The sequence below is a fragment of the Suillus clintonianus genome, assembly GCF_016758775.1.
Source record: "Suillus clintonianus strain FC179 chromosome Unknown DEU56scaffold_71, whole genome shotgun sequence".
Classification (NCBI taxonomy): Eukaryota; Fungi; Basidiomycota; class Agaricomycetes; order Boletales; family Suillaceae; genus Suillus; species Suillus clintonianus.
This window is the reverse complement of record NW_024539295.1, coordinates 95,378-121,155: the sequence shown is the minus strand read 5'-3', so window position 1 is coordinate 121,155 and position 25,778 is coordinate 95,378. Positions and strand designations below refer to the sequence as shown.

General features: G+C 49.4%; 9 protein-coding genes across 9 annotated transcripts; 5 read left to right on the top strand and 4 right to left on the bottom strand.

The window, feature by feature from the left end:
- The first annotated feature begins 115 nt into the window (after window positions 1-115).
- On the top strand, window positions 116-4,412 carry DEU56DRAFT_820031 (armadillo-type protein). Its single transcript, XM_041354055.1, has 19 exons — window positions 116-345; window positions 399-482; window positions 538-722; window positions 782-896; window positions 943-1,115; window positions 1,166-1,312; window positions 1,366-1,562; window positions 1,625-2,053; window positions 2,109-2,130; window positions 2,178-2,213; window positions 2,264-2,354; window positions 2,405-2,561; window positions 2,614-2,840; window positions 2,895-3,035; window positions 3,092-3,334; window positions 3,383-3,679; window positions 3,733-3,774; window positions 3,831-3,959; window positions 4,012-4,412. The coding sequence occupies exons 2-19, from the start codon at window positions 423-425 to the stop codon at window positions 4,378-4,380; spliced, it is 3,060 nt and encodes a 1,019-aa protein (XP_041205409.1). The 5' UTR covers window positions 116-345; window positions 399-422; the 3' UTR covers window positions 4,381-4,412.
- Window positions 4,413-5,047: 635 nt separating this feature from the next.
- On the top strand, window positions 5,048-8,276 carry DEU56DRAFT_819995 (aconitase family-domain-containing protein). The gene is made up of 12 exons (XM_041354054.1): window positions 5,048-5,349; window positions 5,411-5,519; window positions 5,582-5,611; window positions 5,659-5,826; window positions 5,875-6,130; window positions 6,179-6,462; window positions 6,515-6,896; window positions 6,946-7,320; window positions 7,374-7,439; window positions 7,492-7,898; window positions 7,955-8,026; window positions 8,078-8,276. The coding sequence occupies exons 1-12, from the start codon at window positions 5,171-5,173 to the stop codon at window positions 8,099-8,101; spliced, it is 2,352 nt and encodes a 783-aa protein (XP_041205408.1). The 5' UTR covers window positions 5,048-5,170; the 3' UTR covers window positions 8,102-8,276.
- Window positions 8,088-10,418, bottom strand: DEU56DRAFT_526658 (uncharacterized protein). The gene has a single exon (XM_041346640.1). It carries the CDS (start codon window positions 10,320-10,322, stop codon window positions 8,295-8,297), a length of 2,028 nt encoding a protein of 675 aa, XP_041205407.1. The 5' UTR covers window positions 10,323-10,418; the 3' UTR covers window positions 8,088-8,294.
- A 1,076-nt stretch (window positions 10,419-11,494) lies between these two features.
- DEU56DRAFT_742240 (uncharacterized protein) lies at window positions 11,495-11,936 on the bottom strand (the record flags this gene model as incomplete). The annotated part of the gene is made up of 2 exons (XM_041348920.1): window positions 11,495-11,837; window positions 11,890-11,936. Coding segments are annotated over 2 exons (390 nt in total), but the record flags the coding sequence as incomplete, so codon positions are not given.
- A 499-nt stretch (window positions 11,937-12,435) lies between these two features.
- On the bottom strand, window positions 12,436-13,955 carry DEU56DRAFT_526858 (uncharacterized protein). Its single transcript, XM_041346642.1, has 7 exons — window positions 13,942-13,955; window positions 13,641-13,882; window positions 13,506-13,583; window positions 13,245-13,449; window positions 13,017-13,187; window positions 12,899-12,954; window positions 12,436-12,848 (listed from the first exon to the last, which is right to left on the bottom strand). Exons 2-7 carry the CDS (start codon window positions 13,757-13,759, stop codon window positions 12,446-12,448), a joined length of 1,032 nt encoding a protein of 343 aa, XP_041205405.1. The 5' UTR covers window positions 13,760-13,882; window positions 13,942-13,955; the 3' UTR covers window positions 12,436-12,445.
- A 1,329-nt stretch (window positions 13,956-15,284) lies between these two features.
- DEU56DRAFT_742246 (uncharacterized protein) lies at window positions 15,285-16,725 on the top strand (the record flags this gene model as incomplete). The annotated part of the gene is made up of 7 exons (XM_041348921.1): window positions 15,285-15,574; window positions 15,625-15,731; window positions 15,778-15,827; window positions 15,877-15,969; window positions 16,018-16,287; window positions 16,334-16,477; window positions 16,528-16,725. The coding sequence occupies 7 exons, from the start codon at window positions 15,285-15,287 to the stop codon at window positions 16,723-16,725; spliced, it is 1,152 nt and encodes a 383-aa protein (XP_041205404.1).
- Window positions 16,726-17,744: 1,019 nt separating this feature from the next.
- Window positions 17,745-20,713, bottom strand: DEU56DRAFT_526745 (uncharacterized protein). Its single transcript, XM_041346641.1, has 17 exons — window positions 20,623-20,713; window positions 20,455-20,543; window positions 20,271-20,397; window positions 20,083-20,219; window positions 19,955-20,025; window positions 19,834-19,904; window positions 19,752-19,776; window positions 19,646-19,699; window positions 19,404-19,594; window positions 19,259-19,353; window positions 19,001-19,204; window positions 18,801-18,945; window positions 18,739-18,752; window positions 18,559-18,674; window positions 18,416-18,504; window positions 18,228-18,362; window positions 17,745-18,174 (listed from the first exon to the last, which is right to left on the bottom strand). The coding sequence occupies exons 2-17, from the start codon at window positions 20,504-20,506 to the stop codon at window positions 17,832-17,834; spliced, it is 1,869 nt and encodes a 622-aa protein (XP_041205403.1). The 5' UTR covers window positions 20,507-20,543; window positions 20,623-20,713; the 3' UTR covers window positions 17,745-17,831.
- Window positions 20,714-21,295: 582 nt separating this feature from the next.
- On the top strand, window positions 21,296-23,720 carry DEU56DRAFT_526444 (uncharacterized protein). Its single transcript, XM_041346639.1, has 11 exons — window positions 21,296-21,595; window positions 21,644-21,676; window positions 21,725-21,897; window positions 21,946-22,028; window positions 22,086-22,292; window positions 22,344-22,482; window positions 22,537-22,624; window positions 22,683-22,754; window positions 22,890-23,099; window positions 23,373-23,525; window positions 23,711-23,720. The coding sequence occupies exons 1-10, from the start codon at window positions 21,452-21,454 to the stop codon at window positions 23,391-23,393; spliced, it is 1,170 nt and encodes a 389-aa protein (XP_041205402.1). The 5' UTR covers window positions 21,296-21,451; the 3' UTR covers window positions 23,394-23,525; window positions 23,711-23,720.
- Window positions 23,721-24,314: 594 nt separating this feature from the next.
- Window positions 24,315-25,340, top strand: DEU56DRAFT_819952 (uncharacterized protein). The gene is made up of 3 exons (XM_041354053.1): window positions 24,315-24,869; window positions 24,930-25,001; window positions 25,034-25,340. Exons 1-2 carry the CDS (start codon window positions 24,333-24,335, stop codon window positions 24,999-25,001), a joined length of 609 nt encoding a protein of 202 aa, XP_041205401.1. The 5' UTR covers window positions 24,315-24,332; the 3' UTR covers window positions 25,034-25,340.
- The last annotated feature ends 438 nt before the right edge of the window (window positions 25,341-25,778 follow it).

Here is a 25,778-nt window from a genome sequence, read left to right as displayed (position 1 = left end):
TCTCGATTCTCGATAGGTTAACAGGTGAGACCTGCGATCCTCCGAGGGCTTGAGGTCTGGAGATTTTTACTACGAGGATTAGCACGACATGCCCATACGAATCTCTCAGGCTGACCATGGTTGAACCGCGTAGCATAAACAAGTTTTGCACCCTAGATTCTTAGAATTTAACCATCGGAGCAGAACAAATGAGAGTGACCGCTGGAAGTAGGATAACCTAGCCTGAGGTCCGGAATGATTGATAAGACCATGACTGATTCAGGCTTGACAACGCTACACCCGATCGAGTCCTAGGATAGACGCGCCTCCACCCTTCTCTTCCATCAATCTCGAGATCAATTGCTAGTAAGGTCTATCATATAGACACCCATATAGGTTGTTACCAACTTCTTGACTTGGGGTCTTTGCGCGTTTCATGTGCAATGTCATCCGCAAATTTTCTCCCAGATTTGTCTCCGCCTGACGTGCAACAAGCAGCGCAAGTACATACTTCAGGTTTGCACTTCTTTGGACAGATCTCTTACAACACTTCCACAGTTGATACAACAAGCATATTCGAGCGCACAGGCCCAGGTGGATCAACGACGGATCCAACAAGAGCTGGTCGAAATTCAGAGACGACCTGAGGCATGGGGGTTGATTGTACCTTTCCTCGAACATCCCGATACAAATGTGCAATTCTTTGGCGCACATACTGCGCAGGTTAAGATCATGCGCGACTGGTAAGTGCTCTACCTTTTCCTCCTTTCAATGGTACCGATCAACTGCTATATTGCTGCAGGGATTCATTTCCTGAGGAAAACGCCGAATATTTGCGAGACTTACTGCTCAAGCTCACCTCTCACTCGACATTGACGGGAAAAGGCAAAGTAGTTTGCCGCAAACTGTTTGTTGCAGTGAGTTCAAGTCCTAGACTGAAGTTCTTCTAGTGATCGTTTGCAGATCACATCACTTGCACTCCGCATTGCGCCTGGTTCACCCTCAAGGTGGCCAGACTGGATAGTGTCGGCAGTGAATTCTCTCTCTTCCTCCGGCATGCCTCCAGAACAACTCCTTGCCTTTCTTACCATAGTCGCTGAAGAGGTCGAAACGGCCGACCTTCTAGGGCCCAGTAAGTGAGTGCGACGATTGGAATCACTCTGCATCATCACCAATCTCGTACCAGGATGCAAATGCACCAGTCTCTTCTTGACGCCTCTCCGATGGTAGTCCAAGCTGTAATAACGTCGATCACTCGACCGACTCTCATATTGCCTGAACTGCAATCTGCACTCAAGTGCTTTCAAGCATGGATATACACATTACGGGCCAAGTAACGTTCTTTTATACTCTCTGCTCGATTTGCAACTTAATGCATCACATAAGTGATATCACACCCATTATTCCGCTGTTGATCACGATAATGACGCCCGCACCAGACTCTGGATTTGACGAGTCGACTTTCTCAACGGCTTCTGATGTCTTGCAGGAGATCATGACGAGGTCTTCGTTGGCTGGAGGTGCGGGTACAGGCACGTTGACGGAGCCGCTTCTCGTGTGGCTTGATGCCTATGGAGATCGTGGTGAGCCTTGTTGGTTGCAAATGCTCACTCGATATGAATACTCACTGTTATCCGATACCCAGCCGGTTCAGTCGACGGTGTGTCTCATTCACTTTGTAAATTGCTGGTCGCCCTAGGAGATCACTCCACCATGTTTTTCGCCTCCAACATCACATCGCTAAAACCCGTACCCGGAACACCCTACTCGCGCGCCTACTTTGTGCAGAAGTTCTTGCACCTCCTTTTGAGATATACTGGATTACCAGGTTATTACGGCGTCGACGAAGAGGCGAGCGAGATGACGCTGGGCTTTTGGTACCTCTTTCAAGAGTCGTTGTGGAGCGTGGAGTATGAAGACCAAGCTGAGGATCAGGATGGTATACCTTCACTTCTTGATGTCAAGGAAAAGGAACAATGGTCCGTCGTGAATGCGGTATACGTTCAACTTGTGGAGGTACTGAGAAGGAAAGTGACGTGGCCTGGCCAGCGTGCTCTCAGCTACTGGGCAAAAGGTGATGCATCTCTATCACGTATACCTGCCTTGTGCTCAAACAAGTTGCTTTACAGACGAAGTCGACAGGTTTCAAGTGTGAGTGGGCACTGTTCATCAATTCGAATGGCGTTGACAATTTGTAGATATCGGAGGGACGTCGGTGATACCCTGATCAATGCGTGAATAAGATGATCGACATCCCTTGTATCTTATGTTGATTCGTTCCCAGATATTACATCATGCGAAATGACATGCTGGGGTACTACCTTGAGGACATGCAAAAGCGCTTCGCACAACCAAATGGATCGCAAGGATGGGAGGTGAGCGGTTTTGCCGGCCTATAAGATGCTCATTCAATAGATGCCACCAGGAAATCGAAGCCACTTTGCACTGTATCATGTCAATACAAGAAGCGGTACCGCTGGAAGATAACCCCTTCCTCGCCCGGCTGTTTGGACCTGATGTGCTTGGTCGTTTGCCAACTTCAGGTCAGGATCGAATACGTAGGACCATGCTTGGCTTGATTGGTAGGAGTATCGCACACGACTTTTGATCGTCTTCCTAACCTTGCGTGTTCAGCGGCGTACTCAACATGGTTCACAACCCAGCCGAAAGCACCGACACCCAACTCGACTCCGTCTCTTCTGATGAACGCCATTTCCTACGTTGTCACTGCTTTACCCGAGCCTGCATTATGTCTGCCGGCTGCAAATGCCCTTCGTGATCTGTGCGATGCTAATCGTGCTGCGCTTGCGCCTCATATTGGAGCGTTTGCGGAGCTGCATGCTGGATTGAGTGGTATCCCGGTACGTGAGATCCATGCATAGTCTGCATCTCCACTAACATGTAAGCATGACCAGGATACGGAAAAGAGCAAGGTTCTTCAATCAATTGCGAGTGTAATACAAGCATTGCCACCTGAGGAGGAGATTCCACCCATCCAGGCGATTGTCAGCCCAGTAGTCGAAAAACTTGCACAATCCCTGCACGTTTCCCCCCAGGTTCGTATTGGGCTAAACATGGTTTCCTCGAGGCTGAGTTGTTTTATCTTACGCAGCTCGTGGACGAAACTCGTATTGTCATCATTTCTCAGCTCCAGACATTGTCAGGGGTAGCCAAAGGCCTCACACGCACGCAAGACTCGTTGCTCATCCTTGACGAATCGCCCGAAGAGAGAGCCGAGGCTGAGCGCCTACAACGAGCACGTGACGACTACACGATGGTGAAAGTTCGCGAAGATCTGTTCAACACGATAAGAAATGTGACCACTTTCTGGTCCGTGGATGCTGGTGTTTCAGATGTATGTTCCAGAGTATTTTCACACACTATTCGACTGACATCAAACAAGGCATTGAGTGACTTTTTCCGCTCAATCACTTCCTTGCCTTCGGATATTACCCTGCTTTCGCTTCCTGCAGCTCCGATATTTGAGATTATATGTCTTGCATGCCAGAGGCAACTTACGGCTGTATGGCTATCCCTAGCAAACATGCTCGTCATACAGCTTGATCCGCCGATGTTATTTTCAGCCTCGACGCTTAAATCCGCACCGAGTCCCGAGGCGTTGGGGGTGATATCGACTCTACTGCCAATACTGCTCGAAGCATCGCTAGGAGTACTGGGACAGCCTGGGGCGATGGAAGCTGTGGGTTTACAATGCGCTTTCTGAACGAGGATCCTGATGACTCGTTTTTGTAGAATCCTGACATCGTACAGGCATTTTTCGGATGCATGGATACCGTGAGTACCGGATGCGGAATTAGAGACCTTATGCAAAGCTTATTTAAACCTATTAGATTGCGAAGCATTTCCTGGTTGGGTTTTATCGACTGCCACCCGGCGCCCTCGATGCGTTGATGCAATGTGCCGTGACTTCATTGTCGCTGCAAGAGCGATATTCGCTTGTTGCAACATGCACTTTTCTGGTAGTTATGGTTTTGTACTGATGCCTTACCGCTTCTGACTTGTTGAGAACAGGAAACACTCATCAGGCGAACAGCCAGTAGTGATGATCTGGGAGATGCAAGCACGATACTGATCCAAGGGCATGGTCGGCCGATCATACGAGCCATTTTGTGTGGCTTCGCGGGTGTGGCGCCAAGATCCGCGACGCAGAATCTGATCGAGCTGCTATCCATAGTGGCTTCCAAGTTCCCCGCAGAGACGAGAACGTGGATGACTGATATCTTGTTTGCGGTATGCATTGCTAGTTACTGGGCTGTGATGAGGTCTAACATGGGTGCAGGACGACTTTGTGCAATCAAAGGCAAACCCGGAGGCGAAGCGGACTTTCGTGAAAGCTATCATCGGGTTTGTAATGTCGTTCATACGAGCTTTTTGTACTGATTATGAGTAGGTCCCGATCGCCGAAGAAAACGAGGGAGGCAGCGCAGCAGTTTACACTTGTCGCCCGGGGCCTGGAAGGCACTAGCTTTGGATACGCCTCTGTTAATATTTGATGTTGAGAGTTTTGCTACTGGTCCGTTAATTCGACATTACGTTGAACGCGCTTGTGCGATTCAAGACCCGGTGCTCATCGGAGATGTCGGTCAGCACATTACACATGTCAACGCGTAGCTAGTACCACGCTACTGGGCGTGGAAGGGCAGAGGTGAGTGCGGCGGCCACTACTGCCAGCGCGCTGCAGGACCTCGCGGTTAGTCTAGCGAAGCTCCCACAGCAAGCAGCGATGGTTGGCTCATAGAAAGACACTCCCATACTGTCGTGCGACGGCCTCCGACATCAATTGAAATGAAGAAAGATGAATCGTCGGCGTGTCGGCGATGTTAGATGCTGTTGAAGGACCTGAATAATATAGGTCTGAAACCTGTGACATCGGATTGTCCGGGGTTGATGAAGGTTAGTCCGGGGAAGTAAATGGGGCAGTCCCAGGCAGTCGGCGGAAGAGCGGTTTATTGAGTGAAGAACGACGGCAGAGGGCCCAGAGGGTATCAAAAGCGGCAAGTGGTTCGGCCGTAGCGGGAATAATCTTACAAATGGACAACTGCCATTGGCTGTCAAGCGCCCATGAATCACAAGCATAAATTGGCAACTATCGGAACGCGAATTGCCGAGCTCACGCTTTTCTTCAAACTTGCTTGTCGTCGCACACAGCTGCTCGTCGGTCTTCTCGACGATGCCTATCCTCTCTTCCTCAACGCGCGACGCCATGCGCTCGCTGCAGCGGCTGGCCGCGGGAATGGCCACCGCTGCCTCAAGAATCGGTGACACCAAAGTTCCAATGTCGCTCCTCGAGAAGGGTGCCTACATAAACTACCAGCGTATTGAGGATAGCCTCGCCGTCGTCCGTGACAGGTGATAGCAACCATTTACTTGAATCATAGTCTGGCTTCTAATGGCACTATCTCGTCCGCAGGCTTCAACGCCCGCTTACTCTCTCGGAAAAGATAGTGTACGGACATTTGGATGATCCTCACAACCAGGACATTGTCCGAGGCACCAGTTACCTCAAGCTCCGCCCTGACGTATGTTTGACGTTTCTCCTGTGCTCCGAGTAACCGCTCAATAATCTTATCCTTATCAACAGCGGGTAGCTTGTCAGGATGCTACTGCCCAGGTCTGCCATCACGTCACTACTATGTCTCTTCGCTGACGTAATCATAGATGGCTCTGTTACAATTCATGTCTGCAGGCATGGACACAGCAGCTGTCCCAACTACAGTTCACTGTGACCACTTAATTGAAGCTCAAGTTGGCGGTGTTAAGGATTTGGCGCGTGCAGTTGATCTCAATAAGGAGGTGTACGATTTCTTGGCTACCGCAACAGCAAAAGTTAGTTCCTGTCACTTCCGGTCTTTGTATTTGCTCATTGGTTCGTAGTATGGTCTTGGGTTTTGGAAGCCAGGATCTGGTATCATTCACCAGATCATTTTGGAAAACTACGCATTCCCAGGTGGACTTATGATCGGTACTGACTCTCACACGCCTAATGCCGGTGGTCTGGGTATGGTTGCTTGTGGTGTTGGAGGCGCTGATGCTGTCGACGTCATGGCGGATATTCCTTGGGAATTGAAGTGCCCCAATGTTATCGGTGTCAAGCTTACTGGCAAGATTGGAGGTTGGACTACGCCCAAGGGTGCGCGCATTCTCGAATTCATTGTTTCCTCATGTTAACCCCGCGTAGATGTCATTCTGAAGGTTGCTGGTATCCTCACTGTCAAGGGTGGAACTGGTGCCATCGTCGAATATCACGGTCCTGGTGTCGAGTCGTTGTCTTGCACGGGTATGGCTACTATCTGTAACATGGGTGCCGAAATCGGTGCAACTACCTCGCTCTTCCCCTTTAACCGTCGTATGGTCGACTACCTCAACGCTACCAAGCGTGCCGAGATTGCTCAATATGCACAGCGTTTTGCACACAACCTCAAGGCTGACGAGGGCTGCAATTACGACCAGAATATCGAGATTGTTTGTAATGTCGTTAATGTCCTTGTCATTTGTACTGATATTTTGCGCCTAGAACCTCTCGGAACTCGAGCCTCACATTAACGGTCCCTTCACTCCTGATCTTGCTACCCCGCTCTCGAAGTTTGCAGAGGAGGTCAAGAAGAACAACTGGCCCCAAGAACTCAAGGTTGCTCTCATCGGTTCCTGCACAAACTCTTCGTATGAGGACATGTCACGCTCCGCTTCCATTGCCCGTGAAGCTGCCGAGCATGGTCTCGATGTCAAGAGCAAGTTCACGATCACTCCTGGTTCTGAGCAAGTCCGTGCTACTATTGAACGTGACGGTCAAATCGGTGCTTTCGAAAATGTTGGTGGTCTCGTTCTGGCTAATGCATGCGGTCCTTGCATCGGTCAATGGGACAGGAAAGACGTCAAGAAGGGCGAGGTCAACTCAAGTGCGTTGTCTGTGCCATTGTATTGCATTGCCCAACCAGTGATTTTTAGTTATCACGTCCTACAACCGTAACTTCACCGGCCGTAATGATGCTAACCCCGCCACCCACGCTTTCGTCGCCTCCCCGGACATTGTAACTGCAATGGCCTTCGCTGGTGACCTCACCTTCAACCCGGTTTCGGACACCCTCATTGGTTCGGATGGCAAGCCCTTCAAGTTCTCGGACCCCACTGGCAATGAGCTTCCTCCTCGTGGCTATGACCCCGGACAAAACACATTCCAGCCTCCTCCTGTAGATCGCGCTAGCGTTGCAGTTGCAGTTGACCCCAAGAGCGACCGTCTTCAACTCCTCCAGCCTTTCACGCCTTGGGATGGCAAGACCCCGACTGATCTCCCTGTTCTGATCAAGGTGAAGGGCAAGTGCAGTAAGTGAAGCTCGTTGTTGAGTCCTGGGACTGTGCCTTATTGGTATATCTAGCGACTGATCACATCTCTGCTGGTGGTCCCTGGCTTAAGTACCGTGGTCACCTCGAAAACATTTCGCGTAAGTTGCCTTGCCCAATAATTCTCTAGACTTTCTTCTCACCCTTGGATAGAAAACTGCTTGATTGGTGCTATCAACGCTGAGAATGGCGAGGCAAACAAGGTCAAAAACCAGATCACCGGCGAATACGGTGCTGTTCCCCAGACTGCTGCTTACTACCGCGACCATGGCATCAAGTGGGTCGTCATCGGTGACTCCAACTATGGTGAAGGTTCATCTCGTGAGCATGCTGCTCTTGAGCCCCGCTACCTTGGTGGCCTTGCTATCATTACCCGGTCTTTCGCTCGTATCCACGAGACGAACTTGAAGAAGCAGGGCATGCTTGGTCTCACTTTCGCTAACCCTGAGGACTACGACAAGATTCAGCCCAGCGACAAGGTTGATATCTTGGGCTTGGACACCTTCGCCCCTGGAAAGAACTTGACTCTCGTTGCCAAGCATGCGGATGGTAGCAAGGATGTGAGTTTCTGGATCGTGTGATGGCTTTTTGTGGTGCTGACGTGATGATCTTGCAGGAAATTCCTCTCGCTCACTCCTTCAATGAGGGTCAGATTGAATGGTTCAAAGCAGGTTCTGCTCTTAACCTGGTGCGTTTAATTTGTATGCCACAGGCTCACCCTTTGACCTTGTCGACACAGATGGCCGCTAAGGCCAAGCAATAAACGGTGACATAGACGGAAGGAGCATGTGCCATGTCCAGACACTGTAGACTTCACGTTCAGTTACTACTTCTTTCGCCTGTCAATGCTTATTTCATATCACGGTCTCGACAACTTGTTTATACATCTTTGTAATAACACTGGACGACAAATCCTAAAACATTCCATGCCTTGGTTGGAGGATCACAGCATCGGGCTACTTGTCCAACGGTTCGTGCATCGTCATCTTCCGTCTCCTCTCCAGCAGCGCTTTCCTTGCCATGCTCTCTCTCCCGGATAGATGACCAGACTGAGGAGGACGTAACAAGTCTGATCCAAAGGATATCATCGAAGACGCGGACGATGATTCACGCTGAATTGGTTTAGGCCTTGAACGTCTCCGCTGCCCACCCCTCTTCCGCGACGACACTTTGGATTGTCCAGACTGCATCGTGTTCGTGCGCGATTTCGGGATCTCGTTGGAAGAAAGTGCCAGATGTGACTGCGTAAACCCATAACCATAGTTTTTCAGATTCGCTGAGGCGGCCGCTACGGACTCGGAGGTGTAAACGCTGCTGGAGCTGGCGTGTGAGGCACGACTATTGTCCTTTGCTATGCCAATGGGAGCTGCGTTGTGTTTTAGCGGTAAATGGGATTCCTGCGTCCACACGGGTGCCATGCCTGGTCGAAGGGTTACCTGGCTATCGCTGAATGCCAGATTCGACTGCGATACGTCGGAGGAGGCAACCCGGTCCCGAGGATGGCCGCCCAGTCCACGAATGCGCAATCCGTTTACGTCGCTATTGTTCAGATGGGGCTCTGTAGAGTATGACGGCGGCTTATGAGCAGCGAGAGGTACGTCGTATTCGGGATCTGGAAATTGTTGTGGCCAATGGTGTTTTGCAGAGCCCAGCGGAGCGTCACTTTCTTCGTACGTGGATGGGCGCGGCGTGCGGTTGCCGGCAACAGTGCCGAATGCGGTCATGAAGTTGGACTTGAGGGCGGAGGCCCAGCCCTCCGGGGGTGGGTGTTCGTTTACTATTGAGTTGTGAGGTTCGGCCTCGTCAGGGAGAGGTATGTTGTGCCAGTCTCCAGGGCCGATGCCTGGGGTGTTTTCCATCACTGGTTGTAACCTCCCTCTAGGCGTGCGCTGGGCATAGCCTGGCGAGGGGAGGAATTGCGGTAGACCATCTGCTTCCAGCGGCAGGAAACTTTGCGTGGGACGCTGGACGGCGCTCCTCGGTGGACCTAACTCGGCTACCCTTGTGCTGTACAACGCTGGGCCGCCGTGGCTTGATTCGTCGCCAGACGTCAGATCGCCAGGGGCTATATTTGCTACCTGCAGCCGACCAAGCGTGCGCGGGCTTTCTTGTACGCTGAACGCACTTGCGGAATTCCTGAGTGTGGGTCGTCGCTGCTCCATGGGCGGGTAGACGCTGCCAACCACCGTTCTTGAGGGATTGTACCCTGGTGCCCGATCAATGGTTTTGTCAAAATTCGCAGTCGTCGGTGTGTTTATAGGGCTGGAAAAGGGATCGCCAGTGTTTCTCCGGACGAGAGATGCAGGAAGGTAAAACTCAGATTCCTCGTGCGGGGTGTGCACCAGCAGACTGGGCTCGGGGCCGTCCTCGAGCACATCTCTCGCTGTCCAAAGTTCGTCATCGTCTCGTGGCTTCCGCGCTGATGCGCGCGAACGCAGCCACCATGCCAAAAATGCCAGGCAACAAGCGAGGACACAAACGGTGCCCAGGATGATCGCAACGTAAAACGGGGCGGAGAGCTCGGGTTTCGACGTATGCATGGAAGCAGGAGAGACGAATGCTGTCGGATGAGAGGATGAGCTAGTGCTACTTGAGGTGCTGGATGGAGTAGTGGTGGGTGATGAAAACGAGCTTAGCGTCGTGCTGCTGAGCAATGAGGAAATTGTGCCAGTTGCCGTAGCTGAGGTCATTGCCAAAGCAGGGACAGTAGTCACCAACGCCTGAGACTGTGTCAACTGGCCTCCTGTCTGCATTCCGGTTGCACTGAGAGGGTCAGGACTGATCTGCGTGACCTGTTGTGGCACAGATTGGGCCGGCCTGCGGTTGCCTTCGGGGTTGTATGAGATGTCTCCAGGTCCTGCTGGAGGGCCCAAGTTTACGATTGACGCTTGCCCGTTTTTTCCTAGAACCAAGTTAGAATCCGCTCTGCGATTACGATCATGGGGTGCAAAGAACGGTATGGGTGAAGTCAAAGATATGGGCATGGTAAAGTTGGGTGTATATGCGCGCCTGGCGCTGAGCTACCAGAGCCCTGACTTGTCAGAATCAAGGGTACCGTCTTGTTTCTTAAATCATGGAACGCGATTTGGCTTGAAAATCTTAATCCAAACGGGCAGTCTCAGACTCTGACACATGATGTGGATCACGCATTCAATTTGGTGACCCACCCTGGTCGATTCACAGTGTCGGACAATGGAAGTTCTTCTCATTTCTACTGTATTCGTATGAACACAATCGAAGTTCATCATGGCGCAGGTGAACCATCACTGCGGTGTTCGACCTTCGAGCTCCAATATACGAGGCTAATAAACGAGGCGTGACCGCATTAACGTGGGTTCAACTGCCAAGAAGAACCGTGCTCTTTCCTGACTTCTGGTTCTTTCTCCAGCCTATCCTCGTACATATAATACGAAACCCGGCACAGTTGTGCACCTGTGGTTCTGGCCCAGTTCCGAACCCGCCTGGTATGTGTTTCGCGTACTCTCCTTCAAATACAAGCTCTCTGTCGGATCTTCCGCCATCAGCCCCGTCTCTGGAGTGTCCCAATTGTCCTATGTCCTTGACCGCGACGCATTCATCCGGGAGATGCCACCTGCCGTTACATTCCGCGGATTATTTGCAGCGCTCCGTCGATGTCCCCGCTTGCATATGCTAACCATATTAATGGATACCGTGAACATAGATGTCGACCCTAAAGCCGAGTCATTTCAACATACCACCCTACAAAAATTGGACGTGACTTGTTCTGAGATAGCGGATGCTGAAGCCGTCGCTCGCATCATCTTCTCCACGCTCCCTGGCGTCGATCGAGTTGTCCAGCGACACAATGGTGATGCCGGGATACACTTCCGTAAGCTGTGGGATGAAGTCAACGGACATCTCAATGTTTTGATGGGTCCGATTTCACGGAGCAGGCATATTGGGTGGCTGATGGACGAGTCCGAGGGGGAGACGGGTGAGTCTGAGGGGGAGACGGACTGACGTTTGTGAGATTTTCTGGAGTCATACGAGTCTATCATGTGCCCAAAACGCGCCATGTTTCAAAGGTGCGCTCAAGTACATGGCAATTAATGTACTCGTAAGTAGTCCTGGCAGAAGTACTCAGACAATATCCGCCGGCGCGCAAAACCATGCACAAAAGAAGAAAAATCAAGCCCTACGTCTTCTCGTCTTCCCATGGCTCATCCGGTAATAAACCCACAACTGGAATATCTACCCGAAGACCAGACATTTCTTCTCTACTGATGCTATATGATTGAATTAGCTGAACAAACCGGTCCAATGAACCACGGTCTGCACGTTCCAGGAAGGTCGACTGCCTATCATACTCCTGAATCCGAGCATGCACTGCTCTGCTCGTCGGCGACTCGTGGTAGGACTTGATCGCGAGCTTGATAGTCCTACGATTCAATTCCTGGTTTTCCGACACAAGATATAACGCCTGCAACACAAGAGTCAAGTCGATGATGTACTTCATGAAGCGCTGGAGCGCCACGCAGCTGAGGAGGATCTGTCATTATTCTCTCAATCAAGGATAAGTAGCGTTGATACGCCTCGTAAACCCAGTTCTCCATCACAATGCTTGCCACTATCGGGACTCACTGATGATCTGGATCAGCCGTAGCAGGAGGACATTTGTAGTGTTTGATGGGTTAGGCTGCGTTCCGACGATGAATGTAGAATTGACGGCTGAGAATAGACCAGCCTGATTCACGTATTAGGTTTGCACTAACAGGCTAACAGGCAGAGAAACTCGACGTTGAACCACTGGAGGAGGCATTAAAGTCGACCGTTTGATCATTGAACTTTTTAGAGATAAATGGTCATATTCATGCATCATTTGACAGATGAGAGGACATCTTACTCACGTTGGTATATCCACATCAGAACGACTAGCCAGTCCGAGTCCTTCAAGGAATCTTTCCAGAGGGCATCCACGAACTCTCTCGATGTCGGCCGGCTGCGGAAGTTCGATCTAGGCTCACTTCAACCCCGAGTGACAAATCTTTCCATTTCCCTTGTATTTCTGTACCCTAGTTTAGCTTGTGTATCATGTCTCGTAAAATCAACAAATACGTAGAATGCTGAAGTATGTGTGTCAATTACACTAATTATGAGGGAAAAATCCGTCAAAGGGACCCGCCCGCTGGCCAGGACCAATATTAGAAGGCTCCCGGCGAGTGTCTGGTTGTCCAAGAACGTTTCCGACGTCGGAAACCATGTCCTTGACTACATAGTTTATGACTGGTTTTCCGGTGACCTCCTTCCGACATCCCGGACAGGTATACACTGGCTGCTGTTGTCGGGAAGTATTATACATGTCTTGCAGTTGCGTCTGAATTGGACGCGAGACATATGGACCAAGGGTCTGGAGAAGTTGGGGGAAATTGCGAGGCATGTGGTCACGGTCCATATTGTATGCGGGATGTTCGCGGATATGTTTGGTGAGCGTTTCGTCGAACCAGCCCTTGAGGCATCCCTCGCAATAACAATGACCGCAGTCAATAAGTTTAGGACAGATGGTTAAGTAGACAGAAAGCAACAGAAGATGAGAACTTACATGTACGGAGAATACATCAAATGTGCGCATATGTGACAAGACAGCACCTCTTCCAACTTGGTAGCCTCCTATATAAACGACTGAGAGAACGTTAGGAAAGATGGACATGAACACGTACTTTTGCTTGCAAAGTATCAAGCTTCTCCTGCTGCAATTCGATCTCCTTGCGTCCATCATCGATCTCTTGTAATCGTGCGGCAAGTTCTTCACTTTGATCCTTGAGAAGCTTCCTTGAAGCGTCAAGTTGTGTGCGCTGGTCGGCGAGTTGCTGCTCTAGCTTCTCGTTTGTCTAACCCCCCTCCCTGTCATTGGCGAAATTGGAATTATGATAATCGCAGAGACGTACGTGTTTCAATTTCGAATTCTCCCGCTGCCAAGACGAGCTTTCGGATCCATTTCCCGGAGCTTTGGGAAGTATTGATCCTTCATCCGACGAAGACGATATCTCCAAGACCTCGCCTGTCAACGGCTTCTTTGAGAGATTCCTTTTAGATCTTGGTGATGAGCCAATTATGTTCGGTCGAAAGGTGACTTGGGCTTTTCCAGCGTAACTAACGTTGCAGCGCGTCACTATCTAAATGCCAAGCAAAGTCAAATTTTGAAATACCCTTGAAGAAAGCTTGACGATGATAGGTATGGTTCATTTTCGCGTGAACAAGTGGTGACTTGGGCTGTTCCAGCGTAACTAACGTTGCAGCGCGTCACTATCTAAATGCAAAGCAAAGTCAAATTTTGAAAATACCTCTGAAGAAAGCTTGACATTGTCTCCGATCGGCTGGGTAGGGCTCGTGGAGATGATGGGTATGGTTCATTTTCGCGTGGACGAGTGCGCTGTTGGCTGGACGAGCGTGTAGCAGGCATCTTGACGCGACTATTAGAATGGAGGAGTTGTTCAAGTTACGAGTTAAGCAGCGAAGTGGACTTAGCCTAAAGTAGTCATCACTTTAAGTGCCACGTGACTTTAAGCAGCGAAGTGGACTTAGCCTAAAGTAGGCTCACAAAGGGTCTGATTCTGCAAGCCGCCACAAATAACGATAACCCACCAGTAAATGACAGACTCTTCAGCTGACTCATCTCATAAATATATGATGCCCATCTCGCGCCCATCCCTATGAAGACGAAATGAACATCAGCATTCGCATGATATAGGGCTTCATCATGATGGCCGAACACGTACCCGCACTTGCTGCTGTGCCGTCGTACAGGTTCATTGAGGCTCAATGATCTCGATGATAGATTTGATCATTGCCTTATCGATGAGCTCAACCAGGCATCCCTGTCACAATGATGCAAGAATCTGGAGTAATATATTTCTTGATGCGAACTTCAACGTCCACTTTGGCTTTGGCGCGGATAGCAAGTTGGAGCACAGCCATACATTCTAGTGCGACGCTAAAACCCAGGACGAAACTACATTGTTCCGTCATATTTTCCACCCAATTCGCGATTCTCGGTTGGGAGCACCATCCGAAGTCACCAGAGAAACTACAACAATTCCATCAATAGTCGATTATCAGTGACCAGGTTGGAAGCACATCGATAAGACACACATAGGTTGATTGCAACTAGTTCTAGGACACCAGCATGGGATATGACACCAGTCGCAAGATTCCAGGCTGCTACCAATAGGTCGTATGCCTGAATCGTCCAGATGTGCTCCACTGAAGTAGCATGTAGCGCGAGACGAGGACGAGAGAGAAATGCTCTGCCGGGGGAACGAGGCTTCACTAGAGATGGAGAAAGTCTTTGAAGAGCCAATTTGACTGGGAGTGAATTAAAGCCTGGTTCGAACATATCCGAGGGTAATGCGTGTTACAAGACGACGACTTTTACAAGTAATCGAAAGGTGTACTGATTACTAGCCAGAATATGCGACCCAAGTGTCAGCAACAAAGATTACCTGCGGGGGTTGAGGGCAACAGCATTGACGACGCGTTCGCCTGCGCCTAAGGTGCGTGCCGTGTAAAAAATACCCACAATGGGAACGACGGCAGTTAATCCATGAAGGATGGCGAATAGCGGTGCTCTCGTACTCCCAGAAATCGAGGTGAGAGCATGGCTGTAGGGTGCAAATCGTCCTCCAGGAAGAAGAAAAGTCTGAAAATGGATTTTGCCGGGCAGCTGTTGAAAACGTTCTGTCGATTAGGTAATCATTCAATCATTGGGGAGTCGGGACGATCACTGGGAGCTCAACTTGCAGTTGTCTTTCATAGTGCACAGGAGTGGTATCATTCTTCAACCAAAGGCCTGCCATCCAAGTCTTGAGAACCGTACATACCGGTTTGCCTCGCACCAAGGAAATCAAGATGATCATCTTCGGTAGCTAACCTTTTGACAATAGCTACTTCGTTGACTAATAATGCAGTTGGTGTCGAAGTTTTGTGCCATGAATCAATCAGGTCTTCCTACTCCACCACCTACATCCGCCACGTCAAGCACAAACCCTGCACAGTCATCATCGAACGCGCCTAGTCAATCTGCCAGTCATGTCTCGGTAGGCTCCATTGTCACAACCATAACTTCGACATCAAGTCCTTCCCACTTAAACCAATATCTGAGGAGTTGCGCATCCAAAGATGTCAGAGAAGTCCTGTTGTCCAGCATTTTGCCAGGTAGCCAAGATCCTTTGACTCTGTTAAACGCGCGAGATCACACAATCGGCATGCTTTACATTCTGTGAGCGAGTCTTATTGGACATTTGCATTACGCACACCGATCTTCTGAAGGTCTGCGCGACTGCACACCGTCTCGTCTGATAAGCCTCTGTGGCATCATATCGAGGTTTTTTGCCGCGATTTTGTCCCTGAACATGCACGCTTTGCTCCGGATCGAGGTTAGCACATCTTGGTGCACTCTGCAATGGGGTCACATACGTCCAGTGACACTTCTTGCAACTGGAATACGACAATTTGCTGAAGTTGAAGGCAATGTGAGATATATTCTTGAACCATGTCTCCACTCGATCTCAAATTTCTTAGCTCAAACTTGCTATCGTGCCATTATCCGATTTGCTTGCAAAATATCCTCCGACCCTTTCACACCTCACCACCATCCACCCTATCTTCCTAACGGTGAGATTCTCAATGGTGATGTCTTTCCAGCTTTCTGACTTGCCAAAGACTTGCGTCGCCACTCGCCATTTCACAGCCGCAATCCCCGTCCTGAGTCATTCAATCAGTACAATTGATCTCTCACTTTCTGGCTTGACCTACCACGACAATCTAATATACCACTACGCCGGCGGCATCGCATTTGCTGCGCTAAAGAACTGGCCAGCTGCTGAAGAACTCTTCGAGATCTGCGTATCATGTCCAGGCTCAGCAGCGTCCGCTATTCAAATGGAAGCCCTGAAGAAGTTGGCCCTCGTACAGCTGATATACCGCGGAAAGGTACGAGTATCCTTCATGGGTGAACGATTCGCTCACTATCAGTCAGACATCACCTCCATCCAAGTACATGCACCCGATTCTTATGCGACTTTTCAAAGCAACGCCTTACTCAAGTTTCATGAATGCATATCCTCTACAACGCGACTACCTTCGCACGATAGTTGAAAACGAGCATCAACTATTCGCCAATGTACGACATCGAAAACGCATAAATCCGTGTATCGCTAACCACCCGTATAGGAAAGAACACTTGGTCTCATCACCCAGGCACTCGACCGCGCCCCCCGTTGGGCCATCAAGAAACTCACAACCACGTATCTGACACTACATTTATCCGATATCGGACGAGAAGTGGGAATTTCGGACGAGAATGAAGTGAAATCCTTAATTTTGAGCATGGTGGAACTTGTTTTCTTGGCGGGTTGTACGGATTACTGATGCTCTTTCTGGTAGATTGAGTGCTCGGTTACATCGGGCTATTCACCCAACGGTTCGTGCATCGTCATCTTCCGTCTTCTCGTCTCGCACATCCATACAGAATCGTTGAGTGACCACCAGTGGATCACGCATTCAATTTGGTGACCCACCCTGGGTGATTTACAGTGTTGGACAATGTGAAGTTCTCTCATTTCTACCGTATTCGTATAAACACAATCGAAGTTCATCATGACGCAGGTGAACCATCACTGCGGTGTTCGACCTTCGAGCATCAATATACGAGGCTAATAAACGAGGCGTGACCGCATTAACGTGGGTTCAACTGCCAAGAAGAACCGTGCTCTTTCCTGACTTCTGGTTGTTTCTCCAGCCTATCCTCGTACATATAATACAAAACCCGGCACAATTGTGCACCTGTGGTCCTGGCCCAGTTCCGAACCCGCCTGGTATGGCACTCGCGTACTCTCCTTCAAACACAAGCTCTCCGTCGGATCTTCCGCCATCAGCCCCGTCTCTGGAGTGTCCCAATAGTCCTATGTTCTTACCCGCGACGCATTCATCCATTATTTGCAGCGCTCCGTCGATGTCCCCACTTGCATATATTGAGCATATTAATGGATGCCGTGAATATAGATGTTGATCCTAAAGCTGAGTCATTTCAACATACCACCCTTCAAAAAATGAACGTGACTTGTTCTGAGATAGCGGATGCTGAAGCCGTCGCTCGCATCATATTCTCCACGCTCCCTGGCGTCGATCGAGTTATCCAGCGACACAATGGTGATGCCGGGATGCGCTTCCGGAAGCTGTGGGATGAGGTCAACGGACATTTCAATGTTTTGATGGGTCCGATTTCACGGAGCAGGCATATTGGGTGGCTGATGAACGAGTCCGAGGAGGAGACGGGTGAGTCTGAGAGGGAGACGGACTGACGTTTGTGAGATTTTCTGGAGCTATACGAGTCTATCATGTGCACAAAACGTGTCATGTTTCAACGATGCGCTCAAGTACATGGCAATTAATGTACTCGTAAGTAGTCCTGGCAGAAGTACTCGGACAATGTCCGCCGGCGCGCAAACCCATCACAAAAGAAGAAAAATCAAGCCCTACGTCTTCTCGTCTTCCCATGGCTCATCCGGTAATGAACCCACAACCGGAATATCTACTCGAAGACCAGACATTTCTTCTCTACTGATGCTATATGATTGGATTAGCTGAACGAATCGATCCAATGAACCACGGTCTGCGCGTTCCAGGAAGGTCGACTGCCTATCATACTCCTGAATCCGAGCATGCACTGCTCTGCTCGTAGGCGACTCGTGGTAGGACTTGATCGCGAGCTTGATAGTCCTACGAGTCAATTCCTGGTTTTCCGACACAAGATATAACGTCTGCAACACAAGAGTCAAGTCGATGATGTACTTCATAAAGCGCTGGAGCGCCGCGCAGCTGAGGAGGATCTGTCATTATTCTCTCAATCAAGGATAAGTAGCAGGACGCACGACCGTTGATACGCCTCGTAAACCCAGTTCGCGATCACAATGCTTGCCACTATCGGCACCACGATGGGAGCCGCAGGTCCGGCCAGGGCAGACAAGATGCCGGAAATAGTACCCACAATGGAGAGCCCGAATGCACTGCGAACATTAAATGAGATGAAATGCATCCGTCATGTAAAAGACTGCCCTACATGTTCCTGGTTGGATCAGCAGTGGGTCCAACGTCTAGCTCATTGACCATGTTCGCCATCAACGTCCTGAATTCTGGGCTATACAAGTACTGCGAGTGAGCCACGTCAGAACATGCGACAACGGCAGAGAAGAGAATTATTACACCGCGAGGGTCATTGAAGTTCCACACAGCAACAATGTCGGTATGAAGCACACGCAGACAGTCCCACATCGAATGGTCTTTGAATATTGTGCTTGATGCGAGCGCCTTCCAGTATTCTGTAAAACGGATGTGAAGGCTCAGATCGCATCCAGTAATTACCATGACGGAATTGAGACAAACTTTTCTTTCCAACCCTGACACTGCATAAGTCACGAGACAACAATGAAGCAAGCAAGGCTCACTCAATCGACGCCTGGATGTTGAGTCCAGGATCCACTCGCTGAGCCATGGAGGTCATCACCGATGCCTCGGTTGCAACATGCTGACGAACGCAGTTTTCTGTCATCCGAATCAGACACGCAAGTGTTTCTTTATGGCAGTCTTCAGCTATGTTCGTACATTTTAGAGGCAGATACGAAACTATCAAAGTGTTGGTACCCACTAGAGATGGTAGCGTGCGGTATATCAGGACCTGCGAATTTCTTCAGGGGTCCGATGCAGACATCTTGTAGCTCAGCATCTGCTGTGGTCTTGATGAGTTTGTTGACATCATCTTCGCTTAATCGTCCGATAGAGGAGTGATGTAGAGTACGATCCACGCGGTCGAGGAGCATATCGTACTTAGTGAGAACGACGACAATGGGGACTTTGACCAAACTGTGAGTTGAATCTGCGAGGTGATTCTGATCGGTCAACGTACTTTTTCCCAGTTTGCCATCACGCTTCAATGTGAGAAATGCTTCTGTGCCGGTCTCCAGTAAACGCCCGCCTGCACGGGGTATTTCAAAGCAAAGCCTTGTGTGTCATCAGCTTGCCATATAAGCTCACGAAGGTGGAGATCCCACCAAACGGCGTGCAGCTGATTTTTCAAATCAGGCATTTTCCCCCGACGGTCAATGAAATCCTGGACTGTTTTGAAGTTGTCCTCTCCCCCTGGTTCAAACCCTTTGCTATCGTGGAGAACAAATCTATTGTTCTGTGGTGAGATGAACTCGTTGTCTATGGTGGCCTCGCCTGGCTTATTGTGTGAAGCGGTCTATCAGCAGTATGAGTAGCTGCACGTGTTTCAGTGTCGTGAGCAGCTCACCGCATTTTCCACTCCGAATGCGTGGTTGATCAGTGAAGTCTTTCCGACGCCGGTCTATTGGAAGCATGTTGTCAGCACAGGCGCGAGATCAACGAAAATTTGTTACATTTCCTATCACCAAAATTCGGAACCTTGAGATTTTGCTGTGTCAGTCTGATTAATGGCGCTTCATGATTATCTTTACTCACCGAGGACAAATTCGGATGATCTCGTCGGTTGTAGGCTGAAGCTCCTGGCTTCCGCCAGAAGAAGAACCAGCCTGCTAGTCTGTGGCTTAGACAAGTTTGGAAGTAAGAGGTGGGTCCTTACTAGTACTTCGGTTGCCGTATTCCTAGAAAGCTCAACGATGACCGTGAAATTCTTGTGAACCTTCGTGTATTCTGTTCGAGCCAGTCAGGACTCAGAAATCAAGGTGAGAACGTAGCATTCATGCTTACCTCGTGTCTCAAGTTCTCCACTTGCACCAAACACGCGGAAGATATCTTCGGTATCGAACTGAATGCCAACAGTCTTCATTCGAAACCATGTGCTGTGCCGTACATGGAGGGAAAACGAATCCTCAATAGAAAGCTTCCTATGATAAAAACAGTTCGGACGAGTACATTCGTCTGAGTCGAGCGCTTACATGGGTGGATAAAATATGAGCTGCAAAGTCTTTCCTGTTGCACGTTCAACTGGTGCGTGCGACTTGCCGATTCGTACTTGAGCCGACTCTACATTCTTTGCTGACTTGCTGAAATCGACAGATAAACCTATTAGATATATTCAGTGAAAATGACCGTTAAGCTGATGGGCGTGGAATTGCATACCAGAGATGTGCAGAGGATAGGGAACCGTTGAGGCGTGAAGAGAGCTGGCCATGCTGATGGTTATTTACTAGGTAGTAAGACAGACTCTCCTTGGTGGGGGAAGGTGATGGTAGATAGATGTGAAGCATGTGGTCAGTCACGCTGGGGGTAAACTCTAGTCTCACCTACTTAGGAAGACCGAATAGGAGGACGATTGGACTTGGTTCCTTCCGGTCCCTCGTTGATGCACGATGCATGATGCATGATGCCTCAAGGCCACCTGCTCATGGTGCACCTGGCTGTTGATGGCCAGCGCCAATGGGCCAGTCGAAGTTAATATTATGTACAAGTTTGGTGGTCGAGCAAGCTGGCTTCCATACCAGTGATCAAATTTAAACGTTGTATGTACTATAAATTAATTAATGGAAGCCCGTGCCGTCGTCGAGGTGAGGTGTACGCCTCATGGTACGCCCAACCTTGAGTATGCTCATTGAAATATTGCCCACTGATGGCAGAGTTCACACATTCAAGTTGTTTGGTGGCCGCAGGGTTGAGCAAGTCCTTAGTCCATACGAATGCGGGATCAAGCGTCTTACAAGTTACTATATTATGCATGCATGTACACATGCCGCTTTGACTCGGAAACGGAAACATCCGAAATGACACTTCGAGGCGAGTCGTGTATGCCCCAGCATGCTACGTACATTCCTTGAGCATGCCCATCGCCCACTGAATCTAGGGCGCTCACAGAGTCGCAGAATTCACACACTGGTTATAAGCCTGCGCTCGAGTGTCCCAGGTGCAAGTTGTTACTATTTACAGATAAAGGCAATCAAATGGAAGTCCATCTAAAAGCCGTAATTGAGACTTCGACGCGATTCATGTACGCCTCATGGTACCGGTGTGGCCATTGCCCACTGGATTAGGGCGCTCGCCACACTAGTACTAGTGGTTATAAACCTACTCGCAGTGCTGAACAATTCTCATTGCTCAGTCCCAGTTTCATCTACCTTCATCCATGGATCCTTCAAAGATAAAAGAGAAAATCGTTCGCTTTCGAATCCTTATCATAGGAAGAGCGAACGCAGGAAAAACGACCATCCTAAAGAGGGTTTGTAACACCAGAGAGAACCCAGAGATATTTAATAGTGCTGGGGAAAAGGTGCGCATCGTGATGCTAGTACAATACTGATAGTGATGACTGTCCAAGATCGACGTCGATGTTTTGAAGGAATCCAGAGGGGTAACGTCTACTATCGTCAGTTAGCAACATGAACTAACGTGTTCTCAGCGTGGCGAGCACGACATCAATAACGAAATGGTGTTTCGAAAAAACCCAGGCTTCATTTTTCACGATTCGCGCGGTTTTGAGGCAGGCGGCGAATCCGAGTACGACAAGGTGAACACGTTTATCGCAGCCCGTTCGGAGGAAGGAGATATAAAGGATCGTATTCACACAATATGGTAATTAGTCGAATGGGCGATATGCACTGGCTCACTTCTTTGGCATAGGTACTGTATCCCAATGGATGAAGCAAGCAGGGCGTTCACCGAAGCTGAACTCAAATTTTTCTCCCGCTGCGACACTGGAAGCAGTAAGCTTTCGCATCTGTGCTTTGATCCACTGATTTACATACAATTTCCGTTCTCAGTCCCAGTGATCGTGATATTTACGAAATTCGATGCCCTTTACGACGTTGCATTCGCCCGACTAAGGAAGGAAGGAAAATCGAGGACAGACGCTAAGGCACTTGCTCCGAAGCGCGCCGAGGAGGCATTTGCGAATGGGTCGCAATTGAAGTTTCTATACCACTCCAAGGACATTCGACGGCCACCAAAATGTCACGTATGCCTCCCTGGTAAGCTGTGAATTGTCGAATTGCGAGACATGATGACCATTGATCCATCAGACATGGACAAGGATGATGCAGACTGTGGGCTACTCATCGAGCGCACGGCTGAAACTCTGGACAGTGAAGCGCTTCAGCAATTGTTCGTCTCAACTCAACAAACGAACTTGGAGCTCTGCGTGAGATATGCAGTAGAACGGTAAGTGCTCATTAGCTCATTTGACTGCTGCGAATGTTGTTGACTATTGTTCAGCGCACTTGAAAAATTTGTCGTCTCTGATGAGAAAATCTCATCTGAGGATGCAATAACGAGGTTGGGTAGATGGTTTCCACATATTTCGGTAAGATCACATGAATGTTTGAAAGTTGCTCTCATTCATGTTGGGCATTTACTTGCAGATAGTACGTCTGTTGATCCTTGTTCGAGCTCGAGCCATGCTGATCCAAGCCATTGCCCACTGTTCGCAGCGTGTGAGTGTCTTGATCCTCGTTCGAGCTCGAGCCATGCTGATCCAAGCCATTGCCCACTGTTCGCAGGTCGTGAGTGTCTTGATCCTCGTTCGAGCTCGAGCCATGCTGATCCAAGCCATTGCCCACTGTTCGCAGGGTGTGAGTGTCTTGATCCTCGTTCGAGCTCGAGCCATGCTGATCCAAGCCATTGCCCACTGTTCGCAGATCGTGAGTGTCTTGATCCTCGTTCGAGCTCGAGCCATGCTGATCCAAGCCATTGCCCACTGTTCGCAGCGTGTGAGTGTCTTGATCCTCGTTCGAGCTCGAGCCATGCTGATCCAAGCCATTGCCCACTGTTCGCAGTATGTGAGTGTCTTGATCCTCGTTCGAGCTCGAGCCATGCTGATCCAAGCCATTGCCCACTGTTCGCAGATCGTGAGTGTCTTGATCCTCGTTCGAGCTCGAGCCATGCTGATCCAAGCCATTGCCCACTGTTCGCAGCGTGTGAGTGTCTTGATCCTCGTTCGAGCTCGAGCCATGCTGATCCAAGCCATTGCCCACTGTTCGCAGTATGTGAGTGTCTTGATCCTCGTTCGAGCTCGAGCCATGCTGATCCAAGTCATTGCCCACTTTTCGCAGAATGTGACTCACGTGTGGTGATCTTTTGTCGAGTTCGAGGCTTGCTGACTGAAGAAATTGTTGATCCATCTGCAGAATGTCAGTATACTCGTCCTCCACAGACCTTGAGCCATACTCACCAAAAAATTGCTCATCCGTTGATAGCTTGTGAGTGTGTTCATCCTCTGTCGACCTACCATCTTGCTCATTCACGTGTTTTCAGGGTGTGAGTTCATTCTCCGTCGTCCTCGTGTCATGCTGACCGAAGATATTGCCGATCCGTTGACAGATTGTGAGTGGGTCGATTTGCTGTTTGGGTCTAGCCATGCACATCACTGACGTTACACATTCCTTCACAGATTGTGAGTGTTTGATCTTCGAGCCTTACTCGCTAATGGGATTCCTCATTTATTGACAGAAAGTCAGTGTGTCTATCCTCCGTCAAGGAGCTCGACTTATCACTGACATTGCGCATCCCCTAACAGCGAGTGAGTATTTGATCCCTGAACCTTGCTCACGAACGATATCACCGATCCATCAATAGGACGTATGTTTGTTCATCTTCCTTTGACCTTGGGCCATGCTGACCTAAGATATTATTTATTGACAGGATGTGAGTGTATTGATCCTCAGCAGAGGGAGACGATTATCAACTTTCCATCGTAATTTCACCAGTTTCACAGCGATCAACGTGCAGAGATGGGGTCTAGGTTACTCTCTGTGGTATGTCCAATTGGTCACAGACTACACACAATTCGCATGTTGAAAATTTGCCAGGCCTCCGGCTCATCGCCATTGGAGACAATTGTTCAGCTTAGCTCTGGTGAATTTTCAGGCGAAATTGCAATGAACCTGCTTATCATTAATCATTTAGCTGCCCTCATCATTTTTGAACACTCTTTCTACATCTTCGACAAGCGGCAGTACATTCAGGACCAGCAGCAGTCTGTTCCCAGTGTTCTTGACGCCCTCGAGCAGTACATGGCGTCTCCACATACTCCTGCTGTTAGGGAAGCTGTGAGCGCTGCCGTCCTCACATATGAAGAAGCTGAAAGCACTGCCGTCCTCAAATATGAAGAAGCAAAGCGCACTACCTTCCATGCATATGATGAAGCTGAGAGTGCTGCCTTCCACGCTTATGAAGAAGCTGAGAGCACTGCTGTCCACGCATACGAAGAAGCTGAGAGCGCTGCTGTTCACGCATATGAAGAAGCCGTGAGCGCTGCCGTCCATCAATATCAAGGAAACAGGTCTACTTGGATAGCAAAGTTACCGTTTGAGCGCTTCCGGAGGAAGGAGAGGAGGGGAAAAGAATCTTTTGAACGCTCTCAGGCCAAGATGAAAGAAGATTTCGAACGTTCTCAGGAGGAAGCGAAACAGGCCTTTGGGTGTTCTCGGGAGCAAGCGAAACAAGCTTTTGAAAGTTCTCAGGAGGAACTGAAACAAGCTTTTGAACGTTCCCAGGAGAGACTGAAGCAAGAGTTTGAACAACGTTCTCCGGAGAAAGTGAAACGTCTTGTTCGTCGTTTATTTCATTCTCAGTGGCGCTCATACAAACGTGTGTTTATTTGCTCTCAGGCGAAGGTGGAGTTACTCCGAAGAATTGTTCAAATCATTCTACAGTATCGCCTGTGTATGTTTCAACTCTAGGGATTGTAGCGGTTCCGCTGACCCCTTTGTAGCAAGACCTTAAGGCAATGCAACATAGCGTCAATGTTGTTTCGGTTCGAAGTGGAGTTGAGGGGTCTCGGCGGTGAATGCGGGTTTTCTTGAATGTGGTCTGTCGAGGTAGTTTCAGGAGGTGGAACTATATGAAATAGATGTATGATCGTGCAATCTGGCGTTTTTTCTAGTGTGGGGTGTACGTCTTCGAATGATGTCGGTCACCCTCAGCCGAGACGGTGGCGAGACCGATTGGGCTTGATTGTCAGCTGTACCTCCCAATTATCGGCGGTCTGATTGCAAGTGGATTAAGGTCTTGTATGTGTACCATTCTACTCCATAACTTTTCTCGATGCGTCTTTGGGAAAAGAAAGAAAATCTCGTTTATTATGATTTCAGGGTTAAACTCTATGCAGACACATGGGACGTGTATGACATTGTTAGTCGCTCTAGCTAGTGGATGCTGTATAAGATCCCTCGGAAGACTTGGCGGTCGGCAGATAATAGCCTTCGAACTGGATGGAGTTCAAGCAACGGATGCACTTTAAAAATTTCCAGCTTTCGTTTTTTGAGGGACAGTGTGCGGGTTACCAAGTCAAAGGTAGATACCACTCGCGTGTCAACCATCCTGTAAATGCTACGGTCAAAGTCCCATCGTTCGTGTTTCCACTAAATATGATTTTCAAATACTTTCATGGACCGCGTTGATCATCAACTTACTCTGGATGCATCATCTCGAACGACTGAGAGATGACGCCATCGATG

Coding starts and splice junctions, on each gene's coding strand:
- DEU56DRAFT_820031 (XM_041354055.1), top strand. CDS start 423: ATGTCATCCGCAAATTTTCTCCCAGATTTGTCTCCGCCTGACGTGCAA. Junction 2,562..2,613: donor GACCATGCTTGGCTTGATTG/GTAGGAGTATCG, acceptor TTGCGTGTTCAG/CGGCGTACTCAACATGGTTC. Junction 3,960..4,011: donor TTGCAACATGCACTTTTCTG/GTAGTTATGGTT, acceptor TGTTGAGAACAG/GAAACACTCATCAGGCGAAC.
- DEU56DRAFT_819995 (XM_041354054.1), top strand. CDS start 5,171: ATGCCTATCCTCTCTTCCTCAACGCGCGACGCCATGCGCTCGCTGCAG. Junction 5,520..5,581: donor ACCTCAAGCTCCGCCCTGAC/GTATGTTTGACG, acceptor CCTTATCAACAG/CGGGTAGCTTGTCAGGATGC. Junction 6,463..6,514: donor ACGACCAGAATATCGAGATT/GTTTGTAATGTC, acceptor TTTTGCGCCTAG/AACCTCTCGGAACTCGAGCC.
- DEU56DRAFT_526658 (XM_041346640.1), bottom strand. CDS start 10,322: ATGCCCATATCTTTGACTTCACCCATACCGTTCTTTGCACCCCATGAT.
- DEU56DRAFT_526858 (XM_041346642.1), bottom strand. CDS start 13,759: ATGCCTGCTACACGCTCGTCCAGCCAACAGCGCACTCGTCCACGCGAA. Junction 13,584..13,640: donor ATGTCAAGCTTTCTTCAGAG/GTATTTTCAAAA, acceptor CTGCAACGTTAG/TTACGCTGGAACAGCCCAAG. Junction 12,955..13,016: donor TTGATACTTTGCAAGCAAAA/GTACGTGTTCAT, acceptor GAGGCTACCAAG/TTGGAAGAGGTGCTGTCTTG.
- DEU56DRAFT_526745 (XM_041346641.1), bottom strand. CDS start 20,506: ATGGCCAGCTCTCTTCACGCCTCAACGGTTCCCTATCCTCTGCACATC. Junction 19,777..19,833: donor ATCATCCGAATTTGTCCTCG/GTGAGTAAAGAT, acceptor CAAAATCTCAAG/GTTCCGAATTTTGGTGATAG. Junction 18,505..18,558: donor ACTTCAATGACCCTCGCGGT/GTAATAATTCTC, acceptor GCTCACTCGCAG/TACTTGTATAGCCCAGAATT.
- DEU56DRAFT_526444 (XM_041346639.1), top strand. CDS start 21,452: ATGGATCCTTCAAAGATAAAAGAGAAAATCGTTCGCTTTCGAATCCTT. Junction 22,293..22,343: donor ATGTCACGTATGCCTCCCTG/GTAAGCTGTGAA, acceptor TTGATCCATCAG/ACATGGACAAGGATGATGCA. Junction 22,625..22,682: donor GATGGTTTCCACATATTTCG/GTAAGATCACAT, acceptor ATTTACTTGCAG/ATAGTACGTCTGTTGATCCT.
- DEU56DRAFT_819952 (XM_041354053.1), top strand. CDS start 24,333: ATGGCGTCTCCACATACTCCTGCTGTTAGGGAAGCTGTGAGCGCTGCC. Junction 24,870..24,929: donor CGGAGAAAGTGAAACGTCTT/GTTCGTCGTTTA, acceptor ATTTGCTCTCAG/GCGAAGGTGGAGTTACTCCG.